At 33.0% G+C, this 24,569-nt stretch overlaps 1 protein-coding gene across 1 annotated transcript in view; it reads right to left on the reverse strand.

The window, feature by feature from the left end:
• LOC107846529 (WAT1-related protein At3g28050) overlaps positions 1-24,569 on the reverse strand; it is a 68,689-nt gene that overhangs the window by 38,727 nt on the left and 5,393 nt on the right. Inside the window, exons 3-4 of the mRNA XM_047400123.1 lie at positions 23,873-24,028; positions 22,485-22,636 (exon numbers count right to left, since the gene is read on the reverse strand). Coding sequence (XP_047256079.1) covers positions 22,485-22,636; positions 23,873-24,028 — 308 coding nt within the window. The remainder of the gene's footprint in view (positions 1-22,484; positions 22,637-23,872; positions 24,029-24,569) is intronic.

The raw sequence follows: 24,569 nt of genomic DNA on the forward strand, positions 1-24,569 counted from the left end.
AGTTTTAGTTTTTCGATGAGCCAATTTTGAGTGGGAAGGAAATTCAGTATCTCCCAAGAGTCATTTTATTTCCTATCTTAAGTCCAAAAAGTTGATATCAAAGGGATGCATTTATCATTTAGTTTGAGTCAAAGACATTAAGTTCGAGACTCCAATTATTCAGTTAGTCCGTGTAGTTAATGAGTTTTCTGAAGTCTTTCCTGAAGATCTGCCAGGGGTACCCTTGATAGAGAAATAGAATTTGGTTTTGACATTCTTCCTAATACTCAACCAATCTTTATTCCTCCTTATCGTATGGCTCCAGCCGAGCTTAAAGAGTTGAAAGATCAGCTTGAAAGATCAGCTTAAGGAACTTTTAGATAAAGGTTTCATAAGGCCCAGTGTATCTTCTTGGGGAGCTCCTATCCTATTCGTGCGTAAGAAAGATGGCTCTCTCCGAATGTGCATCGACTACCGTCAGTTGAATAAAGTCACAATCAATAATAAATATCCTCTTCCTAGGATTAATGACTTATTCAACCAACTTCAAGGTGCAAGCTACTTCTCTAAGATAGACCTTAGATCCGGCTATCACCAGCTTAAAGTAAGGGAATGTAATATTCCAAAGATAGCTTTCAGAACCCGTTACGGTCACTTTGAGTTTCTAGTCATGTCGTTCAAGTTAACAAATGCCCCAACAACCTTCATGGATTTGATAAACTGAGTGTTCAAAGAGTACCTAGACATTTTTGTCATAGTCTTTATCGATGATATTCTTGTTTATTCCCATGGTGAGGATAACCACGTAGACCATCTTAGAATCGTGTTGCAAACTCTTAGAGATCACCAGTTGTTCGACAAATTTAGCAAGTATGAATTTTGGCTGAGGTCAGTAGCTTTCCTCGGTCATATTATTTCTGGTGATGACATTAGAGTCAATCCTCAAAAGACTGAAGCAATGAGAAACCGGCCTAGACCTATCTCTGCATCAAGCATCAGGAGTTTCTTGGGTTTAGTTGGCTATTGCCGATGGTTTGTTGAGGGGTTTTTGTCTATTGCCTCCCCCATGTCTAGACTGACTCAAAATAAAGTTAAGTTTCAGTGGTCAAATTCCTATGAGAAGAGCTTTCAGGAGTTGAAGGCTCGACTCACTTTAGCTCCAATTTTGGCATTACTTGATGGTACAGATGGATTTTTTGTTTATTGTGATGCTTCTAGAGTTGGTCTGGGTTGTGTTTTAATGCAGAGAGGTAAGATCATAGCCTATGCCTCTAGACAACTTAAGCCTCACGAGAGAAACTACCCTACCCACGATCTTGAGTTAGTTGTCGTCATTTTTTCCTTGAAAATCTGGAGGCACTATCTATATGAAGTACATGTTGATGTGTTCATGGACCACAAAAGCTTGCAATATGTGTTTACACAGAGAGATTTGAACCTCCATCAGAGAAGGTAGTTAAAATTGTTAAAAGATTATGGCATAAGTGTCTTGTATCATCCGAGCAAAGCCAATGTTATGGCAGACACCCTTAGTAGATTGTCTATGGGTAGTATTGCTCATGTAGAGGGTGATAAGAAAGAGTTAGTTCGAGAAGTTCATCAGTTGGCTAGACTAGGTTTTCGGTTAGTTAATTCGGCTGAGGGAAATATTTGGGTCCAGAGTAGTGCAGAATCTTCTTTAGTTTTTGAGGTGTAAGAGAAACAATATATGGATCCCAGTCTAGTTAAGCTAAAGGATTCAGTCAGAGATCATGAGGTAGAGGTCTTCTCCCAAGGGGGAGATGGTGTATTGAGATACCAGAGCAGGTTATGTGTGACGTGTGTTGATGGTTTGAGGCAGCGGATGATAACAGAAGCACATGGTGCGCAATACTCCATTCACCCTGGTGCTACTAAGATGTACCAAGATTTGCGAGAAGTCTATTGGTGGAGTGGTATGAAGAAAGATATTATGGAGTTTGTGGCCCAGTGTAACATTTGTCAGCAGGTTAAGATAGCATCAAAGACCTGGTGGTATTTTGCAAGAGTTTAGTATTCCCACTTGGAAGTGGGAAAAGATGGATATGGACTTTGTTACAGGGTTACCTTGTTCGCGTTGGCAGCATGATTTAATTTGTGTCATTGTAGATAGATTAACCAAATCAGCCCATTTCCTACCAGTTCACACGTCCTACTCGGCCGAAGATTATGCTAAGTTGTACATTAGGGAGTTGGTCAGATTGAATGAAGTTCCTTTGTCTATTATTTTTGACAGGGGTACTCAGTTTACCTCACACTTTTGGAAAGTCTTTCAGAAGGGTCTGAGTACCCAAGTTCATCTCAATTCAGCTTTTCACCCTTAAACAGATGGTCAGGCAGAGAGGACTATTCAGACCCTTGAGGATATGTTGAGGGCGAGCGTTCTCGACTTTAAAGGTAGTTGGGATGATCACTTGCCATTGATTGAGTTCGCCTATAATAAAATTTACCATTCGAGCATTTAGATGGCCCCATTTGAGGCTCTCTATGGAAGAAGGTGTAGATCACCCATTGGTTGGTTCAAAATAGGTGATACCTCTTTGATAGGGCTAGATATGGTGTTTGAAGCCATGGAAAAAGTTTGTTTAATTTGAGAAAGGTTGAAAATAGCACAGAGTCATCAAAAATCCTATGCGGATGTGAGGAGAAGGGATCTTGAGTTCGAAGTGTATAACTTAGTTTACTTGAAGGTTTCACCTATGAAAGAGGTGAAGAGGTTTGGAACAAAGGGGAAGCTTAGTCCCTGATATGTTGGTCCTTACAGGATATTGAGTCGTGTTGGGAAGGTGGCATATGAGCTTAAGTTGCCTGCAAATTTGTCATCCGTTCACCCTGTGTTCCATGTATCCTTATTGAAGAAATGTATTGGTGATCAAACTATGGTAGTACCCTTAGAAGGCACAGATATCCATGATAGCCTCTCTTATGAAGAGATTCCAGTTGAGATTCTTGATCGCCAGACTCATAGACTAAGGAACAAAAAAGTTCCGTTGGTCAAAGTTCTTTGGTGGAATCAATCCGTAGAGGGCGCCGCTTGTGAAGCGAAAGCAGATATGCAATCCAAGTACCCTCACCTTTTCTCCTTAAGCCTAGACTCAGTTTAAGGTAACAAGTTTCCTCAGATTTTCTCTTTTCCATTTTTAGCCCCAGCTTTATATAGTTGTTTTATGATAGTTAGTGCAATCACCGATTGGTTTAGTCATGCAGTCATGTTTTGAGTCATGCAAAATTTAGCCATAATCTCAGAGCCTCAGTATTCTCAGTCTAGCGAATCTCATTCGAGGATGAATGTTCCTAAGGGGAAGATGTTGTAATACCCCGTATACTTCTAAGCTAGACAACGAACCGTTGTCCCTATGTGTGAAACCTCTAATCTTGAAATTCATACTTGAGTACATGACTAATAATGAGTATCCTAGTGAGAAGAGAGCTTATGATGTGTAAAACATATTCATAAGAGTCACTTAGCGTAATGCAAGCTAAGAGCTTTTGAATCCATCAAGTTTTACTGTTTGATTTTGCAAGGTTCATCTTTAAACGAGTATAACTTAATTTATATGTAGTATTTTGGATGATTTAGACCCACCAAATTGTAGATAATCGAATTAGCTTTCCAACGATACCAATTTTGCCTAAATCTAATAACCGAGCGAAAAGTTATGGCTTTGCAAAGAGGAGTGTGTCGCCTAATACATCGCCTATGGCTACTGGAATGCTTAGGCGATGGGCTAAGCGCCGCCCAGCCTAGATTAGGAGATGGGCAATGCGCCGCCTAGCCTAACTTAGGCGATGGGAAATGCGCTGCCTAGCATAGCTTAGGCGATGGGCAATGTGTCGCATACCCTATGGCCCAAGCGACGTAAACACTTCGTTCTTATGTTATTTTGAGGACAACTAAATCTTTTGACACTCCTTAAACGTCCCTAAACTTAGCCTTACAAAATTAATAGCTCCTAATCACATTTTAACCCTATTAACATCTTAAGTTCATCATCTAAGAGCACAATAAAAGAAAAACAACTAGGGTTGCACAATCAAGCTTGAAGGTCCAATCTTCCAACAATTTCATCACCATAAAAGTATGTGGGGTTATGAGCAAGGGTTTTCTTCCACCCTTGTGCCCAAAGCTTGATTTTAAGTTGAATTTTGCATAAATTGAAGTTAGGGTTCATACCCAATTCTTATTATTTTTAGTTTATAGAATTATCATGTTATATAAGGCTTCAATTGCAAGAGATTTACGTGTATCCATGTTTGAAATCATGAGATTTATATTATGAGTTACATTCCACTATCTTAATTGAGATTGTTGATAGCTTTCAAGACAATTATTGAGCATGAAGTTTAAATATGTTTATTGATGCATTAAAGCTTGCTATTTTGAGCCCCAAGTACAAGTGATGAGTTTATAATGAGATTATGATCTCAAGTTCTATTGATAAGTTTTGAAAAGTGTTTTAAAAGCAAAGATGGATCTTTTGATCCCAAGCTAAGATTATGAAATCCATATTATTCAGACTGTTTATGATTTAAAGTAAAGAAAAGCATAATCGGTTTTCATTACAAATACTTATACTATTTTAAAGTGAATTTCCTACACAATGAGCATATAAGTAAGGGAGTAGTATTTAGCACCGAGCGGGAAATGTGGGTTTAGTGCATCCTATTTTTCCAGAACTACGAGCCAACGTAGGTACAAATTTAGATTATTCCCATTTATAGGGATGCAGATACAGATTGTGATCACATAGCTTAGGTTATGATCACATAGCTTAGGTTATACTCCTTGGCAAAAGTATGACACCTCTCCTCAACGTGAGGTTTTCTCCTTAGGAGAATAAGACATTTGGCTCCATGATAGCTCACATGGTTTATGTCAGTTAGAAGAACCTCCCTACTAGTAAAGAATGATAGAATTTCTTTTAAAGAATTCCCTAACAGAAAAAGAATAATAGAACAACTTTTAGAAACTAAGTGTAAAGGCTCACAAATTTACTCAGGCATTGTTCCACTTAAGATTCAGTTATCGGATTTCAGCTTTAAGTTTTAAGGTCGATAAAAGTGAGCCCTTTTCACTTAGCTTGCATGATTTGAAGAACAAGAAAAGAGTATAGTTTATTAGAACTAAATGTGGTGGCTCACGAGAATTTTCTTTACACCTTATTACTCATGACTTATGATTTGTCAGTTTTTTTTATTCAAGCCAAGGTGAGTCACTCACATTTAGCATGCTATTTTGAAAGTTGATTTGAATTATTGCATCTATTGTTTTACGTATGCATTCACCCCCACATGCTCAATACATTCCAAAAGTACTGATCCACATATACGTCTATATGCTACATTGTTTAATAATGTAGCTTTAGGTGCTCAGTTCCAGCAGCGTGATTGACCGCGGATATCTTTATCTATATCCTGACAGTTGGTGAGTCCTCATGATTTGAGGACCCATTTATTTAGATTTTCAGCTTTATGCAGTATTTACTCAGTTGCTTTCTATTCAGTTCGATTCAGCTGGGGGTCCGTCCCAGCGTCTCTCTAGTTATTAGAAGTATAGGCTTGTCAGATTGTTAGAAATATTTTTAGATTTCCAGTATTGTTTGTTTAGATCTTTAATCCAAGTATTTTCAGACTTTATATTTATCTAAACTCGGATCAATTAAGACCATAAATGTCGTATTTCAGTATTTCAGTGGATTCACATGCCTAAGTTACCTATATTATGAGTTTCAAAATTAGAAGAAGGCTCAAAGGATTAGCTTGGGGCTACTTGTAGCCTTGAGCACCGTGTGAAATCTCGGGACGCATTTTCGGGGCGTTACAGGTATGATATGGATTGTTTATGTTATTTATACATACATTGGCTTATTACTATGGTATTGGTTTATGGCTTCCGCATTGGGTTGGTTGGTTATTTGGTGGTTGGACTTGATTGGGTTGGTCTTGGTTATAGACCTGTCCCAGAGTCACCACACAGTTGGATATGCTATCTTGTTATATGTTCGAACTTCAGCCAACTCAAGGTATATATTTGGTGGTTGGGTTGGGTAACGAGGGCGGTTCTCGATCCTAGTTAGGTTTGGGATTGCCCATTACGAAAAGGCCCTGGTTCGGGTCGTGTAAAATATTTCATAAGGTATCTGCCTATTCAAATTGTCAGTTAGAAACCTATTTATGACATAAACTGTTATAGTTACACATTCTCCCCAAAGCCTGCTTAAAACTTGAGACTAAAATTTGAATGCTCTTGCTACATCATGGATATGCCTATGTTTTCTTTCAGTTATGCCATTGTTTTGTGGGGTATACACACAACTACTTTGATGTAGAATATCACAGTAATCAAATAATTCAACAATGAGTTTATTGAAAAACTATGTTTCATTGTTAATTCTAACAATTCTAACAACATGAATGAACTGAGTCTTTAAGAAAGCAAGAAACCTTTTTAAAACAACAATAACATCACTTTATATTTAAAGCAAATGTATTCAAGTGTATCTTGAACAATCATCAACATTGGTGAGAAAGAAATAATTCCTATCGTGAGAAGGTAATCTATATGGGCCCCAAACATCCATATGTAAGGATGTAAAGGAATACTGCTACTTATAATGCTTCTAGGGAAAACTAGACTAGTTTGTTTTGCCATAGGACATATGATACAATCATAATTAACAACTATATCTACTACTTTATTTTGAATGAACTTCATATTCTTCATAGTACTGATAAATTGGTGTCCCAATCTCTAGTGCTACAAGACTCCAGTCTTCAAATGGTGTTTCGCAGTCATATTTATAAGTCTTTTCTACGTCTTTATTCCTCATGTCTACTCCCTTATTCTTCACATCCTTGGTGATATAAAGCCCACCAATCCTCTTCAGTTTGCCACAGTAAATATCCAACAATACACAAAAATTAGAAAAAAAAGTGACAGTGCAAGAGGTCACCCTTGTTAGTTTGAAAACAGATAGCAAGTTAAACTTGAAGGCGGAAGCATACGACACACCTCTAATGAAAAAATTCTTCATAATATGTTCTTCACCAATATGAGTTATACTAGATTTATTTCCATTAGGTAAATGTACATATTCTTTGTTGGGCACGTGTAACTCTGATTGATTTTCTAACATATCTAAGCTAGTAGCAATATGATGTGAAGCTCCATAATTAATAATCCATTTTATTTAAGGTAAATCAATTACTAATGATACAACAATACTTGTTATGTTGACTTGGCGTTCTTCCAGATTCACCTGTTGTCCTGCTCCTCCTTTGTTCAACCGTACTAACAATTTTCGTATCGGTGTTTTGTGAAGTGAAATCGATCCTTAACTATGTCATAGCAGGTTCTTCCTTCATGCTCGAGCATTTGCCTTGGATTATTAGTTATGATATTAGTCTCAATAGTGTTAGCTATATACTGCTTCTTCTTTCATATGGATATCCAACCACCTTCCAGCATTGCTCCTTGATATGTTCCTCCATGTGGTAGACTTCACACTACATGAAATGCTTATTTTATTTGTAAGGTTGTCCTCTTTAAATCCACGTCGCTAGATGATCACCTCTACCTGCTCCTATTACAAGAGGATCAGATCTATTCCCCAATGCTTGATAAAGAGATATCTATGACTTTCATCCTCTACTATTATTGCATACGCCTGATTCAGTGATGGTTTAGTCGTCTTTAATAGGATATGCCTCCTTGCTTGATAATATGGGGAGCGGCTCCTCTCCAGTGTGCTTTATGTCCAGTTTTTCCAGTGCATTTCTAATCAAGTGACACCTGTCCACACTTAAAATCACAGGAACACAATTTGCTTAATTAACACTCTTCTAAACCACGGTTAAAAGGCTACAAAAACTGACCAATATAAAAACATGTTTTACTCTTTCCCTATAGCCAGTAAATATAAAGGCAAGAATCTTGGTTTCTTTTTTTGTGTAGTGAGTTCTTTTTTTCAAAAAAAAAATAAAAAAATTATTGTTTCATAATATTTTGGTTTAATTATATTAATGGGTAATTACTCCCTCCATTTCAAAATAATTGAATTATTGAAAAAAAATTTAGTATTCAAAATAATTGAATTGTTCAATATTTAAGAAAGATGTTGAAGTTTTTTCCAATTTTACCCTCCATTTCAACATCTATCTTGAATAATGAACAATTCAATTATTTTGAACAGTAAATTTTTTTTCAATAATTCAATTATTTTGAAATGGAGGGAATAATTACCAATGAATATAATTAAACCAAAATATTATGAAACAATAATTATTACTCCCTCCATTCAAATTATGTGTCGCCATTTGATCGGACACAATATTTAAGAAATAAGTATTGACTTTGTTAAAGTTACAAAATTACTCTTCTTAAAAAAATTAATAGTATTTAAAATTAAGTGCAACCACTTTTAATTAAAAAAATAAATAAATAAATGAGTAATAGTATTTAAAGTCAAGTGGAACCACTAAAGGTAAAATTGTAATTGTGTTTTTAAAAACTTACCAAATAAGGAAAGAAGACATTCTTTTTGGGACGAATCAAAAAGAAAATGACAACACATAATTTGAGACGGAGGAAGTATTTTTTTAAAAAAAAGAACTCACTGCACAGAAAAGGAAACCAAGATTCCTGCCTATATATTTACTGGCTACAGGGAAAGAGTAAAATATATTTTTATATTGATCAGTTCTTGTAACCTTTTAACCGTGGTTTAGAAGAGTGTGTTAATTAAGCAAATTGTGTTCCTGTGATTTTAAGTGTGGACAGGTGTCACTTAATTAGAAATGTACCGGAGGAACTGACATAAAACACAGTAGAGAGGAGCCGCTCCCGATAATATGGTTCATTGAGTCCAACTAAATTATAATAAGAATCCTATAAAAATTACCTATTTTTGGGGCAAAATTAAAAAACTGTCATAATTTTAGAACACTAGTGTAATCGCACGTGTAACATTTGATTACTTAAAGTTAAATAATTTTATCTATTGATGAGATTTTTAATGAAGCATAAAAAATTTAAATCACTTTTTCAAGATCCTTCACACTTTAGAGTAAGCATATATATATTTTACCACCACAAGTTATAAGTGGTTGATGAATCACCACTCTTGGGCTTGTCATACAGTATCTCTTTTCCTTGCTGACAAAGGCTAACACATCAATTTGAACCATATTTGTTGCACAATCATTTTTCTTTTTTTCCTATATTTAAAAATTCTCCTTATTTTTAAAGTTATCTTTAGAAAATTATTGATTACATTCTTATTGGTTACTTACACTTTTAAAAATTTGATACTTCTTAATTTTTTTATTCTAACATTTTATATTTAATTCTAGATTTTTCAAATCTTCTTAAAATCAAATTTAGTTGGTTTAGAATTCTTAAACTAATTAAAAAAGTATTAGTAGTCATTAATCCCAATGATTTCTAATAAAAAAAGATTTTATGATAAATATATTCAATTAATTTTAAAATCTAAAATATTAGGAAAAAAAACAGTGAAAAAGACGATTTTATCTAAAGCAAAAACTTTTAATAAAGGGCAAAAAAGTTAAACAATATTTTTAAGATCCTTCAAACTTTTTATTTACTATTATAGATTATAGATCTAAATTATAGATTATTGATTAATCTATGGAGACGTGTATTGCATATTTATTTCATACTTAATATAATAAAATTGATTTTATAAGTAAGAAATTTTAAATGATCAAACATAGTTTCCAACTTTTTTTTAAAAGAAAAAAGAACTCAGTGCATGCACAAACAAAAAAAAAAACTCGTAATTCAAAAATAGAAGATCTTATTAAACCTTACGATACTTTAGTTACATATATACTACTTTTTATACTTTCGTGACATATGCACTACTTTTTTTAAAGACAAACACACACATAAATATGTAATGACGTGCATATAAAAAATGTTTTCTTCATTTTGGGCCATTTTGGGCTCGTGTCTTTTTTTTTTTTTAAACATTCATATATATTTTTATCTTAATTTATGTAGCACAATTAAAATTTCGATTATCATGAAATTTTACTTTCATCATAAATAGACTTCATAAAAGTAGTATAAGAAATTTTCCTTTTCCGTCTCTATTGGATTTGTTGTAATTATTAGACATCAATTTGCTATATGCTACGAAACAAATTTTCATTAATTTATTTATGCAATCTATATTTGATTTGGAGGTAAGAATCGTAGTGCATATGTTTAGGATTCCATCTTTAAACTATTATGTAGTGTGCCCTAATGTAAATATAAACCTATTAACCATTTTTTTTTATAAGAACTTCTTTCTCGTATGAGCTCCTAAGCAAAGATGTGTACAAATAAATGGAATCAGTTTCAGGCTCCTTTAAGTTTAGGAAAAATAAGATATTAGTAAAATCTTTTTCCCTTTCGTACTTATTTTTATTTCACTTAACATCTTTTCTTTACTAAAGAAGATGGCAAACTTTAGGAGAAATTTAACTTATAAAAGAAGAATAACATCAAATCTTGAGTACTGTTTGAGGAGATTTGATTTTGTAATTCTTTACAAATTAATAGATAATTTATGTCATGAGAGGAAGTCAAATTACTCGTAGAAAAAAGATATCTTATTTGTAATGCAAATGGTAAGCCATAGTTTGTGCTTTATGGACTTGTTGAAACAAATTTTTAACAAGCTTTCTTTCTTGTACAAATCTTACATCATGAAAATATCAATCAAATTGTACGTTTGATACCATAAGCAGGAAACAAAAGAAAACTTTAACAACTTGCACAATTAGGTAAGGGGTACTCACCTTTCGCAGCAAAATTGGAGTCTCATCAGAATTACAACGCCATAATTGTAAATCTTTTATACAACTTATCTCTACAACAAATAATTGATAAAGCCATAAACTATATAAATTCAATGTAGAAAAGACATAAGCTTGTTTGTATGGAAGGATCTAACAACTTTATCATAGATGGAATGTCAATGCATGTGCTTATCTTTTCATCGTTTATAAATGTATCGAGTGAAAATCTAAGAATTCAATCAAATGGTTCGAAAAGCATGTTTGGGCTGACTACAACATCTCAAAGCTAAAATATAAAATAGCACAATTATGTACATATATCCGCAAATTAAAACATATGTGGAATCTAAACAACTAACAATATTAATCTATTGAGCAATGAACAAGGTTATACCTAGATGATCCGCATAGGAGGTACCAAAATTGATAAGAAAAATAAAAACAATAATATAAAATTTAATATTTGAATCACCTATCATTGATCTAAAAAAAAATATTGACTTTACCACTTTTGTCTGCATTCTTCTTGTTACACATAAAACAAAGAATATTAGAATGGAAGAAGGATTGTAACAATATCAAAACATGAGTTAAAAACCTAAATATAAGTGGGTACCAGAATTTGGAGAAAAGTGTCCAAGAAAGACCAACCAAAATTTTGCCAGCAACTTGCTGCGGCATGAAACCGTATCATGAGGAATTAATAAGATTAGTGGTGTGTCTCATAGAAAGCCAACTTTGTTTAGAACACTAATTATGGTAATTATTTACGCTGCCAAATAATTATGGTAAATATGAGATTCTCCGTTTCATATATTTTAGGACTTTCATATTTATTTCTTTTCCATATATTTTAGGATTCCTTAATTTAATAAAATAATAATTAATAAAAAAAAGCTGAAAAGACGATTTTGTTTAAAGAGGAGACTTTTAATGAAGAGTAAAAAGGGCAAAAGTCAATTATAAGGGTCTTCACACTTTTAATATAACTAGTTTAGGTGTACGCGCTTTGCGTGTGTACCTCACTCTATTGAGTTCAAATGTTATACTAAATAAGATATTTATTTAAATAATGAATATAAATACAATAATTAAATTCAATATCTTTTGAAGAATTTATTTAATTAAACCTACCCGTTCCTAAAAAAACAACCAGATCGGCATTCATCTACCACTTGTAAACTGCAACAAAACAATATGATGATAGAGACATCAAAACAATATAATTAAAATCTAACCTTTACATAAAAAATTTCTCAAAGCCGACCGACATTCATCTACCACCTGTAAATTCATCAACGACCTGTAAATTACAAAAAAATAATACAATAGCGAACAAAACTTCAATTTTGATGAAAATAATTCTTTTCTAAGCAAAAATTTTGACACTAAAGAATGACTTGAATGAAAACAAAGAAGATATATATATATATATATATATATATATATATACACACACACACGCACACGTTGAATTCTATTATGTTGACAAAAATAGTAAAGAAGTTGAGGGTTAGAAAATTAAAGCATCCACCAATCTAGACATGCAACTGAATCAAATTAGATGAGCGTCAATCATATTTTCCCAATAAGTAAATCAGTTTCTTCTCTAGTTTAACGTGCATCTCAATATTTATAAAAGTATTTCCTTAATCCTATTTTAGGAGTATTTTTCTATCCTATTTAGGGTTATCTTTCTAATTGATCAGTACAAACAAAAATATTAATTAATTCTCCTATCATATATTTTAAGAGTCTAGTTAATATATTAAAAATAATTAAATAATAAATTAAAAAATAGTGAAAAGACATTTTTATATAAAGGAGAGTCTTTCAATGAAGGACAAAAGGTTCAAATTACTTTTAATATATTATAGATTATAGATTATAGATTTTTTTTTCCATAAATAAAGGGATAAGGAGAAATACATTTTCAGTTGATACGTTTACAGAAGGCAACACCAATAATTAAATTATTAAATTATTTTACTACTACTTTTAACTTTAACAACAGTCCAAAAATAGGATAAATTTATTATTTTTATGTATACGGTGAATTCTATTTCAAATAAGTTGTATCATTTTAAACTAATAAAGTAATTTTGTTTTACTTCTATAATTGTCTTTATTTGCTAAATATAAGGTAGCATAATTAAGACTCTTTTAATAATGGTGATTTTTTGTTTTTTCAAAAATATATATTATTAGTATTTATGTATAATTATAATTTTAAAAAAATAGTAAAAGGACGATTTTGTCTTAAGGAGGGTATTTTAATGAAAGGTAAAAAGTTCAAATTACTTTTCTAAGGGCCTTCACACTTTTAATATATTATAGATTATAGATTATTGATAGATATAGATTATAGATATAGATAGAGATAGAGATAAAGACAACCATTAAATTGTCTATTTTTTTTATAACCCGTAAGAAACCTAACTATATGTAGACACGTAATTTTGTCCTTTTCCAAAAATATTTTAATCATTTGTATTTTATTTTATTTTTTTTATTTTTATTTTTATTGTTATTTTATTCACCTTACCATACTTTTGTTTAATTGATAATTTCTCCCAAAAAAATAATTAAATACATAGCATATTTGTCACCTCACTATGCCACCCCAACACCTCACTTTCCATTTTTCATTGGATACATGGAAAAGACACACGCCCTACTCACTTTTTCACATGCCACCCTCATCTTTCCACATGCCAGACTAACTTTTTCACATGTCACACACTTATTCCCACAAGCCACCAATTATATACTTCCACATAGGATAATAAATAAAGAAAAAGAAAAAATAAATAAAAAATATAAAAGGAAAATTCTAAAAGGGGAAAAGGAGAGGTTCATTCTTTGATCATCATCTTCTCCACAATAACAACAATCACAAAATAATCTTCTCCATAAAAAAAATCCTCCATTTTTCTTCCATCTCGGAGAGCAAGATAACAATCCACACACACACAACAACAATTCTCCACCCATCGATCTTCCTCACAAGAACAAAAACCGAGGGAGAAAAAGAGAGAATTGTGAAAAAAAAAGATTTAGTGAACAGTACTGATGAACAGTATTGGTGAACAGTAACACCGTGAACAGTAACGGGGTGAAAAGTGACGGTGAACGGATCATTATTTATCGAGTTAGATTATTGGTGTTACGGTTCGGCTCGAGGTTTCCGGGTGCGGACTCTCTTTATTCGAATAACATTGAGTTTGAAAGCTTCAAATTGAGGTCCAATTCTACTCTCTTTCTCTTTTTATTTCATTATTTATTATATATGGTGTTGGATTGAATATTGTATTATTGGGTTCTTGTTGGTGATGAATGCGTGTTTATTTTGACTCATGGTTGGTTTGCTTGATTATGGTTTGGTGAAATGGTATCTCGTTTGAGAATTGAAATTGGTTGTTTGGGGTGGAATTGAGAAATTGATAAAAAGGGAGAATTTATTTTAATTTTTGTTTATTGTTGTTTTGTTTAATTCGGAATGTTTGTATACTCGATAGGAGCATAGTTTAGGCCGAGAGCTTAATAGGCAAAGCTAGGTTTGGGTAGGCGAATTTAGGGATATCGTTGAATGTTGAAAATTTGAATATGTGGTGAATATTTTCTAGTTTATCGTACTTGATTCAATTGTACTCATTTGGTCGGGGAATGCCCTGAGGTACTTGTATTATTTTATCCGAGAAATACCCCGAAGTATTTTGTACTCGGAGGACGTTCGTGACGAAGGCCCGAGGCATCAGGTGAGGCAGTGAAGCTTAGTCTAGGATTAGTTTAGAATAGGATTTACATTTCCGTATTTTTCTATTTCGGGACTGTATAACTCGGACTGGACACTATATTTTTATTCGTTTTGTTTTGTTTATTTGTTTCATTGTTTTACATGTTTTTGTGTGGTTTGAACATCGTAGTGTCAAATTAGCCGATTCATTCTACCAAGTGACCGTGGTCGAACCACGGGATCGAGGGGTGTCTAACACCTTTCCCTCGGTCAACAGAATTCCTTAACCAGGATCTCTGTTCTCAAACCAGTTTTAAAGACTCAAATCATTTTGAAAAGGATCTTTTAAAGGTGACTTGGCACACCGGATTATGTCAAGTGACGACTCTGATTAAAAAAAATGTAAATAATTCTTTTTTCGAAACAATCATTTTCTTTTGTCACTTTAATTAATAAAACCCTTTCGAACTTAAAATCATAATCTTCTTTGGAGTACGAAAAAGGGGTATGACAGCTTTGCCGACTCCACTGGGGACTTTTCAGAATTTGAGCTTATTTTTGGAGTCGTATCGGCTTTGTTCGGCACTATAGGTGTATAAACATTGTTTGTGTTATTGTTATCACTGTTGTGCGTTTCTGTGCTCTTCGTTTATAGTTTTTTTTTGTGTGTTACCGCTTCATATCTAGCATCATTTGCATAACCCGAGTTAATTCTTTCTGCAACAAGTCCCGGAGTGCATGTCGTGCGCACGAACTCTAGCTGAGTCACCCTTATTTTAGAGGAGGAGCAATTGGATGTATGGAGTAGGTAGAAAGCAAAGCAGCCAATATCGACCATATGCTCCCCCGAACGGTCTTGTTAGTAAACCACAACGTAGTTCAACCTTTAGGTCATTCTTATGTGCATCATATTGAAACCTAGCAACCCACACGGTCCTTTGTAGGAGACTCACCTCTAAAGCATCCTTACGTGCTAAATATTGCATTTTTTAGAGTAACGTGGTCATTTGATATACTCATTTTAGGGAAAGCATGAGCTAGAATTAAAGAAAGGTGTGTAGGCATGAAAAAATCGAAAAAAAAAAGAAAAGAAAAGAAGAAAGAAGAAAAAAAAAAGAGTTTCGCAGTTTTTTTTAGAGTCCTTTATGGCTTTTATTTTTCACAATCCAAAATTCAAAATGATTTTCTTACCTTTTTCACGCATTCACTCAAAAAAAAAACCTCAAAAAGATTTTCCCTTTATCTCCTTTAGCATGCATTCATGATACAGAAATTCCAAAAAAAAAAATATATTTTTAGGAGCTTTTTATAAAAGGAAAATTCAAAAATAATGGTAGAAGTTTTGTACATTTCATATAACGAAAATACCAAAAAGATTTTTTTTCTTTCATAGTTGTTGGTGTCAGTTTTATGTGAAGTGTCTAATTAAAATCCAAAAAAGATTTTATTTTCATCATTTGTCTTTAGTCGTGTCTCTCAATTCAGGGTTTAGTTTGTCATTTAATCCTTAATTGTCCAATCCGGACGAACTACGCATCCCTGATTCTCCTCTTTCGGGATGTGAGATACGTAGGCAGCTTATTGTTGGTTCGGGGATCTTATTTCAAAAATTCAAAAAGATTTTCTTCACTCTTTATTAGAGTAGGTATTTCATATACATCCTTAAAACAAAACTACAAAAAAGATTTTTCCTTTAATAGGTTCAAGTTTCATTTTCATATGAAATTCAAAATCGAAAAGCCAAAAAAAAATTCCTTGGTAATCATAGGTTTCTTTTTGTATAGGAAATTTAAACTTGAAAATGAAAAAGAAAAAAAAATTCGTCAATTCTTTTGACAATTTGTTATTTCCTTTTCTTTTTAAAGTTTCAAGAAAAAAACAGAAAGGAAAAAGAATTAATTGGCCATTTTGGCAAGACTTCACGAACTACGCACACCTGATTCTCCTCTCTCGGGAGTGAGATACGTAGGCGCCCTTCTTGGGTTCGGTGACCTTTTCAAAAACAAAAAAAAAGGATTTGAAAAAAAAGTGTTGAATTCTAACGCATTTGCTATATCTTGTTCAGTTAGTTTAAGGTGGTTGGTTTGTGGCATTTTGGTTGGTCCTCCATATTGTACCAAGTCACAGAGGAAGTTATGACCAACAAGAATATTGATTTTGTTGTCACTAATCAGATAGGGAGTTCGGGCAATGAGAATTTAGGAGCTAATGAAGAGATTCGAAAATTAAGGCAACAAATGATAGAAATGCATCAAGCTTGGGCTAATGGGTTGCCACCTCCTCCATTTCTCGCTGATAATCTGGAACATCTTTCTATCTTGCCTCCAGTGTCACATACACAATTTTTGATTTTTGTTGACACACCATAACATGCATCAGAACCTGCTCCCGGGCAACACTATCCAAACACTTCTAATATTCATTTCCCCACTCTTCAACACAAAGCTACCACATACTCGGCTCCACCTACTGTTCATGTTTTTGCGGCTCCACCCCTTGATTCCTATAAGACGTACCTTTTAGTCAAGTCATTTCCCTTAATTACTATAAAACGTACCTTTTAGTCGAGTCATTCCCCTTGATTCCTATAAGACGTACCTTTTAGTTGAGTCATCCACCTTTATTCCTATAAGACGTACCTTTTAGCCGAGTCATCCCCCTTGATTACTATAAGACGTACCTTTTAGTCGAATCATTCCCTTGGACCCCTAGAAGACGTACCTTTTAGTCGATTCATCCCCCTTGATTCCTATAAGACGTACCTTTTAGTTGAGTCATTTCCCTTGACTCCTAGAAGACGTACCTTTTAGTCGAGTCATTCCTTTTGATTCCTATAAGACGTACCTCTTAGTCGAGTCATCCACCTTGATTCCTAGAAGACGTACCTTTTAGTCGAGTCATCCCTCTTGATTCCTATAAGACGTACCTTTTAGTCGAGTCATTCCCTTTGATTCCTATAAGGCGTATCTTTTAGTCAATTCATCCCCCTTGAACCCTAGAAGACGTACCTTTTAGTAGATTCATCCCCCTTAATTCCTATAAGGCATACCTTTTAGTCGATTCATTCCTTTTGACCCCTAGAAGACGTACCTTTTAGTCGAGTCATCTCCCTTGATTCCTATAAGACGTACCTTTTAGTCGAGTCATCTCCCTTGATTCCTATTAGACGTACCTTTTAGTTTAATCATCCCTTGATTCCTATAAAATGTACCTTTTAGTTGAGTCATCTCCTTTGATTCCTATAAGACGTACCTTTTAGTCGAGTCAATCCCTTTGATTCCTATAAGACGTACCTTTTAGTCGAGTCATTCTCTTTGACCCTTAGAAGACGTACCTTTTAGTTGAGTCATTCCCTTTTATTCCTATAAGACATACCTTTTAGTCGAGTCATTTCCTTTGGCCCCTAGAAAACGTACCTTTTAGTTGAGTCATTCCCTTTGATTCCTATTAGACGTACCTTTTAGTCGAATCATCCCTTGATTCCTATAAGACGTAGCTTTAGTCGAGTCATTCTCCTTGATTCCCATAATGATGTGACTTGCACAAAAGTCCTTTGATGATAAACTGGGGCAAAAATTTAATTCTTGTGTTGGAACTTCACCTTTCTGGCAAATGAAACCTCTTTATAATAATCTTTGTTTGGGATAATTTTCTTTTTAGTTTTGATGTGATTTCCGGAGCCCGCCTGGAGAATAGGGTGAAAAAATGAAAAGTCAAGCAACAAAGTGAAGAAGTTGAAAGTCAAACAACAAGGTGAAAAGTTAAAAGTTAACAAATTGATGAAATAGCAAGTCAGGAGCCCGCCTGAAGAACAGAGTGATGAAATTGCAAGTCAGGAGCCCGCCTGAAGAACAGGGGGATGAAATTGCAAGACAGGAGCCCGCCTAAATAATGAGGTGATGAAATGGCAAGTTAGGAGCCCACCCAAAGCACCGGGCGAATAAATGTAAAGTTAAGCAACAAGGTGAAGCAATTGAAGACCAAGCAACAAGTGATGAAATTTCAAATCAGGAGTCCGTCTGAAGAATAGGGTGATGAAACTCGAGTCAAGAGTCCAAAAGAAGCTGCGTAGATAGGATTTTGTAACTTCATTTATGTTTTTAACTTGTAATTTTTATTTTTGAGGTAATAACAGAGCCACGGACCGAAACCTCGATGGGACCTCACTTGACTCTACAACTTGGCATAGTTCATCTCCTTCCAATCCTTTGAGATAACTGTCACTCGATTCCCTCATAACTTAGGTAGGATGTCCTAAGTCAAGACCTGGTCTTCCTCCTACATCGTGCTCCGTGCTTTTGAATAAAGGTCAGGACAAAATTCTGTCTCGTTGTCTACTGCTTTGTATGAAAACACCATGTGTTTACATCCAAAGGGGGCATGATATAGACACGTAATTTTGGCCTTTTCCAAAAATATTTTAATCATTTTTATTTTATTTTATTTTTTAAATTTTTATTTTTAATTTTTATTTTTATTTTATTCACCTTACCATACTTTTGTTTAATTGATAATTTCTCCCAAAAAAAAAAGAATTTAAAATAATTAAATACATAGCATCTTTGCCACCTCACTATGCCACCTCAACACCTCACTTTCCATTTTTCATTGGATACATGGAAAAGGCACACGCCCTACTCATTTTTTCACACTCCACCCTCATCTTTCTACATACCACACTAACGTTTTCACATGCCACACACTTATTCCCACAAGCCACCAATTATATGCTTCCACATAGGATAATAAATAAAGAAAAAGAAAAACCAAATAAAAAATATAAAAGGAAAATTCTAAAAAGGGAAAAGGAGAGGCTCATTCTTTGATCATCATCTTTTCCACAATAACAATAATCACAAAATAATCTTCCCCATAAAAAAAAATCCTCCATTTTTCTTCCATCTTAGAGAGCAAGATAACAATCCACACACACACAACAACAATTCTCCACCAATCGATTTTCCTTACAAGAACAAAAATCGAGGGAGAGAAAAAGAAAATCGCGAAAAAAAAATTTGGTGAACAGTACCGATGAACAGTATCGATGAACAGTAAAGTCGTGAACAGTAACAGCGTGAAAAGTGACGGTGAACGGGTCATTATTTGTCGAGTTAGATTGTTGGTGTTAAGGTTTGCCTCGAGGTTTTCGGGTGCAGACTCTCTTTATTCGAATAACATTGAGTTTGAAAGCTTCAAATTGAGGTCCAATTCTACTCTATTTCTCTTTTTATTTCATTGTTTATTATATTTGGTGTTGGATTGAATATTGTGTTATTGGGTCCTTATTGGTAATGAATGCGTGTTTATTTTGACTCATGGTTGGTTTGCTTGATTATGGTTTGGTGAAATGGTATCTCGTTTGAGAATTGAAATTGGTTGTTTGGGGTGGAATTGAGAAATTGATAAAAAGGGTGAATTTATTTTAATTTTTGTTTATTGTTGTTTTGTTTAATTTGGAATGTTTGTGAACTCGATAGGAGCATATTTTAGGCCGAGAGCTTAATAGGCAAAGCTAGGTTTGGGTAGGCGAATTTAGGGATATCGTTGAATGTTGAAAATTTGAATGTGTGGTGAATATTTTCTAGTTTATCGTACTTGATTCAATTGTACTCATTTGACCGGGAAATGCCCCGAGGTACTTATATTATTTTATTCGGGGAATACCCCGAAGTATTTTGTACTCGGAGGACATTCATGATGAAGGCCCGAGGCATCGGGTGAGGCATTGGAGCTTAGTCTAGGATTAGTTTAGAATAGGATTTACATTTCCGTATTTTTCTATTTCGGGACTGTATAACTCGGACTGGACACTATATTTTTATTTGTTTTGTTTTGTTTGTTTGTTTGATCGTTTTACGTGTTTTTGTGTGGTTTGTACATCGTAGTGTGAAATTAGCCGATTCATTATACCAAGCGACCGTGGTCGAACCACGGGATCGAGGGTTGCCTAACACCTTCCCCTTGGTCAACAGAATTCCTTAACCAGGATCTCTGATCGCAAACCAGTTTTAAAGAGTCAAATCGTTTTGAAAAGGATCTTTCAAAGGTGACTTGACACACCGGATTATGTCAAGTGGCGACTCTGAGTAAAAAAAAATGTAAATAATCCTTTTTCGAAACAATCGTTTTCTTTTGTCACTTTAATTAATAAAACTCTTTCGAACTTAAAATCATAATCTTCTTTGGAGTACGAAAAAGGGGTGTGATACTATATTGCTTTTCTTTTTTTTTTTGCAAAATAAAAAAACCTCTTACGTTTCCAATTGTAAACTTCTTATTTTTTTGGCAAAATTAAAAAATCTGTCGTACTAATATTCTAATATTCAGGAATAGATATTTATTTTTAATCTCCTAATATTACGGATAAAATTTGATTCTACTTAAAAGACATTTTAAATTTTCATGTACAATTTGATTTCATCCCAACAAAAGCCGACTATAAATAGAAAGATAACTCTTTAGAAAAATTTCAACCCTCTCAATCATGTTAAATTTTTTTATTTTACCTTCAAAAAGTTGATATATTTTTCTTGCACTTCTTTATTTTTATTCTTTTCTAATCTTAATTAATGTATTTATTTTGCTTGTTTGTCTATGAAAATAATATCTTTTGTTGTACTTTTCGTTGTGTTTCTCTCCTTTTTCAATCTTATCTAATGAGTATTGTTTTTCAGGTAACTATATTTTTCGCCTTATAATGATCAACTTTTTTAGGTACATTTTTCTACTCTTTTCTTCCCTTTTGTTTGTTTAATTACGCGCATTATTTTCACGTCTCAAATCTGGCTATTAATTATTTTGAATAAACTGAACAAGTTCGTTTGTTATGCTTGATTTAAACAATCTTAACAAAATTGAGATTGATTTAAATAATTAACACAGAAGCTTGGTGGAAGATGTCGATCTTCGTGCGCACAAACTAACACAGAAGCCACCTAAAAATATATAGTGGGTTGAAAAATAAACCTTTGAGTCTTCTAGATCATAAAAAATAGAAAGAAGTCTTTTTGTTTGTTTGTTTTAATAAAGATAAAACTACAGACAAGACAATTCGCACACATCTTAACTAATTTACCTCATACTTGCAAACTTTCATTGACAAATGAATAAATTAACACTGTCTACTAAATTTGAATTTATATATTATGAAAAGAAAACACTTAACTTTTTTCACCTTTATACTCCGATCTCTTGTGGTAAGTTCGAGTATCACTCTTTTTTTATCCGTGGGATACAAGTTGTTACCTTTTTTTTTTGACATATAAAAAGTTGAATAATATATGTACCATTTGAAGTTTATCATTTGCAATATAAAATTTATATTTAGTATTTAATTAGAATAAATGCGCATTGCATGTTTTATAAACTAGTATTTAAAATCAAGTGGGATCACTTTTAATTGAAAAAACAAATAAAAAAGAGAGTAATAGTATTTAAAGTCAAGTGGGACCACTAAGGGTAAGATTGTAATTGTGTTTTTAAAAACTTACCAAATAAAGAAAGATGATATTCTTTTTGAGATGAACCAAAAAAGAAATGACGATACATAATTTGGAACGGAGGAAATATACAGTATATCAGATAAAATAGGAGAGAGGGAGTAACAAACTAAGGTTATTGTCACAAGTTTCACAATTCATGTATTTGTACCTGTGGTCCATATTGTTAGTCTTTTAACGTATTTGTAAACCTTTTAAAAAGATGTGGAATAATTTTAATAATAAGAACATTCTTTTTTCGTGTGAATCTAAAATAATGTTATCTCTCTTAAACTTTCACTTAATTAAACTCTATTAATTGGAACAATAAAGATGAATTTGAAAAAAAAAAAGTATATATTTCTTTTTTTTTTTTTCCTACAAAGTTAAATATTTTAAAGCAAATTCATTTTATCAAAACAATGAATATTTAGGATTAAAAAGAGTAGCAATAATAGTAGTACCTTCCGAAGTAGAAAACATCTCGAAAGCAAAAGGCACCAATGACAACAGCAAAAACAATGCCTAAGGGCTTGAACATGGAAACAAAGAGAGGATCTGCCTTCTTGAGGCACCATGTTGTCATGCAACTCCTCAATGCCATACCAATTATACCCTGAATTCACAGAGAATGCAAATTAATTGTCTTAAACAAGTATAATTGACTTGGACCCGTTTGACCATAGACTTTTCAAGTAATTTTTGAGAAAAAGGTTGGCAAATGGTGTTTGATCATACAATTTATTATTATTTGATAAATATTTTTAGCAAATAATTCAAATTTTTAAATATTAAAAAAATTATTGTTTGGATCAAATTTTATTTTTTAAAATTTCTAAAGATAAAATATATTTTTTAAATATTATTGGTCAAATAAACGGCGAAACTTCACCCAAAACATAATCCAAAAGTGACTTGCCAAAATATATTTGAAAATCTATGAGCTAACCTTTTGATCTAATGATACTTTCCTCCTCTTCCTATATATACATGTCCCTACATTCTACTTTCTCATTGGTTAACCTTTAGGGTTCGTTTGGTAGAGTGTATAAGAATAATATAATATATGATGTATTATTAATATTTGTATTAGTAATACTTGCATTAGTTATACTTGTATTTTTTTTATACAGTGTTTGTTTTGATGTATTAAAAATAACATGAATTACATAATTTCTAAGAAAAAATAAAAATTTACACAATACGCACCATATATATGTTGGAAAGGGTGCGAAAATATTTTTTTGACGAATAATAGTGTCTTTAATCATGTTAATGCATGCATTGAATCCATTGCATTGCTAATATCATGGAGTTTGAGATATTAGTAATACACACCTGAATACACAATAGAGTGTATAACTAATGCAAGCATTAAAGGCAAAAAAATATACCAAACAAGGTATTAGTGATACTCATTAAACTAATACATGCATTAACTTTCAAATACACTCTACCAAACGCCCCCTTAGGCTTTTTGTAGTTTGGTTGGAATGTCTCAAACGTCGGACACTTTTGTTTGAAGTTTGACTTGACAATTTCAGACTTCGAACAGAAGAGTCTAAAATTAGTCTTTGATTTGGAATTTCACTCATGATATCTTTAATGGATGAAGTTTAATTTGATTTTGACTTACATAGAATATATATATATATATATGGCACCTTAAATTTATCTGATTTTTCCACTTAAACACTTAAACTTAATTTTCTATTTATTGAACACTTAATCTCGGTAAAAAGTGTGCCTATTAGACACAATATACTGAAGTGACATATTTTTATGAGCTAATTTTTTGAAAAAAAAAAATTTAGAGTCAGAACGAAAAGGGATGTGAGTTTGTTGTTAGTACCGAATAGAGAATAGCAATGAGACGAATGTCTGGATATAGTGTCCAAGCATTTGAATTTCTCTCTACCACCAGGGATACCAGTGCAGATATGATAGCCACAAAGAAGCAATACAAACACACAATCATCTCTTCTTCGTATATCTTAAGAATTGAAGCCTGAAAAATAATAAATAAATAAAAAAAACCATGGTTAATCACGCATGCCCAAAATCCATATTGAGTGTGTTTGGTACCATGGAGAATATTTTTAAAAAAATGACTTTCATGAAAACATGTCTTCGAAAGCAGAAGCGGATCTAAAATTTAAAGTTTGTGGTTTTCTCCATGTTAGATAAAAATAAATCAAATAGTAACTACGGGGATTTAAACCCACAACCATATGGTCAATAAAACTTTTACAAGTGTCTCTACTCCATTAGACCAACAATACAGTTTATTTATGGATTCTCAACTTATAATTCTTATATATCTACTAGATTTCTCTATATAAATACTATATCCTCACGAAAGTTATTGGATTCTCGGAAACCCCTGTCCGAGCCCCTAGATTGTTGGAGTCTCACATCGGTGGGTTAAAGGATCCTTGGTCTTGATGTTGGGAAATCCTCCCCTCATGAGCTAACTTTTGAGGTTAAGTTAGGCCCAAAATCCATTTTTTTATTATGGTATCAAAGTCAGGCCCACTCAGTTCATTGTT

The sequence above is a fragment of the Capsicum annuum genome, chromosome 11 (genome assembly GCF_002878395.1).
Source record: "Capsicum annuum cultivar UCD-10X-F1 chromosome 11, UCD10Xv1.1, whole genome shotgun sequence".
Taxonomy (NCBI): Eukaryota; Viridiplantae; Streptophyta; class Magnoliopsida; order Solanales; family Solanaceae; genus Capsicum; species Capsicum annuum.